The 3934-nt window shown below is 38.6% G+C and overlaps 1 protein-coding gene across 2 annotated transcripts; it reads left to right on the forward strand.

Annotated features, from left to right (window-relative positions):
* Positions 1 to 262: 262 nt before the first annotated feature.
* LOC124400302 lies at positions 263 to 3556 on the forward strand. Of its 2 annotated transcripts, none has more exons than XM_046872020.1 (7): positions 263 to 441; positions 533 to 666; positions 827 to 896; positions 1257 to 1727; positions 1819 to 1977; positions 2233 to 2325; positions 2829 to 3556. In XM_046872020.1, the coding sequence occupies exons 4-7, from the start codon at positions 1626 to 1628 to the stop codon at positions 3129 to 3131; spliced, it is 657 nt and encodes a 218-aa protein (XP_046727976.1). In that variant the 5' UTR covers positions 263 to 441; positions 533 to 666; positions 827 to 896; positions 1257 to 1625; the 3' UTR covers positions 3132 to 3556. The 2 variants fall into 2 exon arrangements, with proteins under 2 accessions (XP_046727976.1, XP_046727977.1); XM_046872021.1 differs by having other exon boundaries at positions 2236 to 2325.
* The last annotated feature ends 378 nt before the right edge of the window (positions 3557 to 3934 follow it).

The following is a 3934-nucleotide window of genomic DNA, read 5'->3' on the forward strand; positions in this document are numbered from 1 at the left end:
TAGAATATTTACGATGTTAGTCTTTAAGGTAAACAGGGAGTCCTTATCTGGACTCACACATCGCCAGCTAGTATATCCTCTTGTCTAAACAGGAAACAACTAGGTCAGGTTTCTTTTCTTTGTATGTGTATATAAACGTTCTGCCGCCTGCAATAAACTGAAGAGGAAGCATTTGCTGTGTGCGGTGTGATTCTTCCCTGATCAGAAAGGCCTACGGGTATCGCAGATCGTATGGAAAACCTCTCCACGAATTAAGTTTCGTTTGGGCATGATAAAAATCTAACACTATCACAACAGGGCTTCATTTGCTGTCACTTGCTAAGAGCGAGTATTTTCTAACGAACCCTACAAGCAATCAGATCTGCGCATGTGCTGTAGAAGTCATTGGACGTCTCGCGCCGTGCCGACATTTTCACAATTCGAGGATCTCTTCATGTAAAGGTAAGTAATCAAACAAATAATAACTGTGTGTGGATTTGTTCGTTCTACTTTTGTTATAGCTCTAACTATCATTTGTTTCATATTAACTTAGCTAACAAACACTGCACAAGTGGAGCACTCTTCCGAAAGAGGGAGAAGAGAAAGACTTCTCTTCGGTGTGGTGTGCTGGGCAGTGACTGTAAGAGTGGACGATTTTGAGTAGCGGATGACTTTCCAACCATCTTGGTGAGTTTTATTTCTTAGAAATGTATTAAACTATTACTAAGCTAACACCGCTAATGCGGTCGCTAAGCTAGCGCTAGGCTAACGTGGTGTTAATACCTTTTTTGTCTTTTTTTCCTGCCTTTAAACTCTAAAAATGTACTCTTAAAACAACCTATTGCAGATGCAGTGGACCTGTAAGCAGTGCATTTTTGCCACAGATAAAAGAGAAGAGTTGTTGGCTTGGCTTCATGGTATGTTGAACACTTGCGTGCTTATGAGTTGTGCGGGCAGTCAGTAGGGCAGGGTTTCTCACAGTCACTCATTTTTCTGATATAAATGATCCTTTCCCCTTATCCTCCTATCAAATAAAGGGCAATGTGTATGTGACACTGAAACGTTATATATTATGCTGAATGATTGCATGTAAAATTGGCACTAAAGTCATGTCTGCTCTTTATAGGACCATGGGAAGCTTTAAACTAAGAATTGTTGTAAATGAACAGGATATACATAAAGTCTCACTAGATGGGAGACCAGAAACAGTTGAAGAACTTAAGATAATAGTTAAAGAAAAATGCAAACTCGAGGATGATTTTTCTCTCATGTATTAGGATCCTGACTTTGATAATTCCCTCTGCAACCTTGATGATGTACAAGATTTGCCGCCTACAAAAGCTATTGTCAAGGTCATACCATTGGTGACACTGACACTGATACCTACCTCTACCCCCAGTGTAAAATGGGAAACTATTGCACTAAACTGAGAAAAGCTGGATGTGCAGAGGTTGCAATAAACATGGGGATAAAGTGCGCCCTGCAAATGGCACCAAAAGGCCTCGAAAGACCAAAAAGGAATGAGGTGAATTACTTACCTAACCTACCTGAGGGCCAGAATGAAGATGGACTAGAGGCTGAAAGAAAGCTCCTGGTTAAAGAAATGAAAAAAACGGAACCCCAGTGGAACTGTTATTGCTTCAAAGATGGATCAGACCTTCCCACTGCGGAGACGGGAGATTGTGGAGACCGAACCTCTAGTGAAAACCCTGAAAGAGCGGTGGCCTGCCCTTTTTTCAGAAAGACAAGTAAGAACTGACACACATACTTTTTTGTTTACACCAATTATAAATGCCAGTCTAGTCACATGTTTTTTTGTGTATTTGCTGTGAATTTCAGGTATATGCAAAGTTCAACAGGATTGCCACCACAAATCTAGAAAATGATTTTTTTGATGCGTTGGACTGCTTCACACCACGCTTCGTCCATATCTTCAAGTCCAAGAAAGGAAGTGTTGAAGAAAAACTAGCTGAAATTGTGCAGCAGGTTGATTCAGGCGTAAGTCTTCTAAAGTGTTTTTAATGTCATTTTTTGTTAAACGAGCATAAATACTGTATTTTAAGAGATGGCAAATTGCAGTAGTGTTAAAACACTAGGTTCTTTGTCCCTGATAAACTGTGTACTAGATTTGGAGATGACTTCTCTCCACTGAAAAAAAACATTTAGATAAAACTCTTTTCATGTACACTTTTGTGTTCATATTGTAACGTTGAATATTGTATTATCCTGAACTTAATTTGTTCTTTCCATTAGAAGTCAGATGTGACAGCAGTACATAGCCTTTTTCTCAGAGGCCTCCCAATACTACTTGGTGACGATCCAAGTAACTTCTACAACACTGCCTTTGTAAGTTCTTACACAGTAAGAATATGGAATATGTCCCTTTGAGTTCAGTACTAGAAGGGAGCACAGTGGTGCATTGGGTAGTTCTGGTCACTCCCAGCAAGAATGTACTGGGTTCAATCCAGCTAGCTGACAGGTGTGGAAGATTGGCAGCAGGAATATTTTTATGTACAGTAAAAATGATCCATGGCCCATGTGTTAAAGCAGGAAAATGCAGGTTTGTGTAGAATGATTCCACTGTTTTTTTTTTGTCGTGGCCAGCCTGTTGGATCTGTCCGGTCCAACAGGCAGGCCACACCAGAACAAAACAGGTGATTATCACAGCAGTCAGGTGATGCTTCTGAGGAATGCTGCAGATGACAGCCGAAATGTAAAAAGTAACACATTTGTCAAACAAACAGAAACTGTAAAATTAATGATAAACTAATGAACAAGACTTGAAGACTGTGTAGACAGGACAGATAGATAATGTTTCACTGTTGTAAATAAGTTTTTGTGTCATGCAGGATTCAAACGATAATGAGGGCTGGGCACAGGTGACTGTTGGCTTGCTAACTGTTATCAGCGAAGATGCACCTGTGTTTTCAAGTCATCTCCACTTAAACCTACTTTCAACTGCCATCATTCTGGAAGGAGGTATTGTGATGGACAATCTCACAAGCTTACCACAAGCATTTTGCCTTTTGTTTGGTCTGTCTTATGCTCACCACCTTGAATACCCAAGAGCCATGAGAAACACGTTAAACTTCATCCAGAGAGTGATGCTTAGGCTGGGAGAAAACAAACTCCCCCAAGACTCAAAACTCTAGAACTCTAGAACTCTAAACTCTAGAACTCTAAAAATCTCCTGTTGAGTAAGTGAAATTATTGAAGAGTTAGTTGAAGAGTAGTAGTAGTGCTGGTTGATATTGTTGCCATTGGTCAGTCATTATTGCACTATTTTAAAATTATTTTTTGTTTTTGTTATTGTGTTGAAAGCAAAAAACACTCGCTGCAGATACATAGAGGTTTTTAAATGCCTTATGCTCAGACTATTCTGTTAGTATAATTTATATTTAACAATTATTCTTGCAATTGTTCTTGCAATCCTGCTGCACACACAGCACTTCGTAACTGCAGGTGAAAGACAATTGGGTTCGGTTAAAAGCATCACCAAAAGTGCATTTGATTGACTGAGTGATGTTATGGCTATTAATGGTTTGGCACTATGTTGCTTATGTGTATGAGAGCAGTGCCAGTTGCTATTGTCTGCTAAATGATTATGGCACTTCTTTGAAACTAAATTTTTTTTTTTTACTTTAGTTGCAGGCCACATTCCTGACTGTTTTAAGAGATGCAAATGTTTTAAAGCTATGGTGTGAAAACTAAAGGGTTAAGAAATAAACCTGTTATAACAGTATTGGAATTGTGTGTTGTGTATTTTTACTTTATACCAATACTTCACTGTATAGGTATAAATTATAGAGTCGGCAGGCATTTGTTCATGTTTTAGATATAGACATTCCCTACAAAGTAGACCTTCACATGTCTAATTATTTATTACCAAATTTAACGTTTTACTAAATGTTATTATTTAAAGTTTAAACTAGACCTTTATTTACTGTTGCATTAA

The sequence above is a fragment of the Silurus meridionalis genome, chromosome 17 (genome assembly GCF_014805685.1).
Source record: "Silurus meridionalis isolate SWU-2019-XX chromosome 17, ASM1480568v1, whole genome shotgun sequence".
In the NCBI taxonomy this organism is placed as follows: domain Eukaryota; kingdom Metazoa; phylum Chordata; class Actinopteri; order Siluriformes; family Siluridae; genus Silurus; species Silurus meridionalis.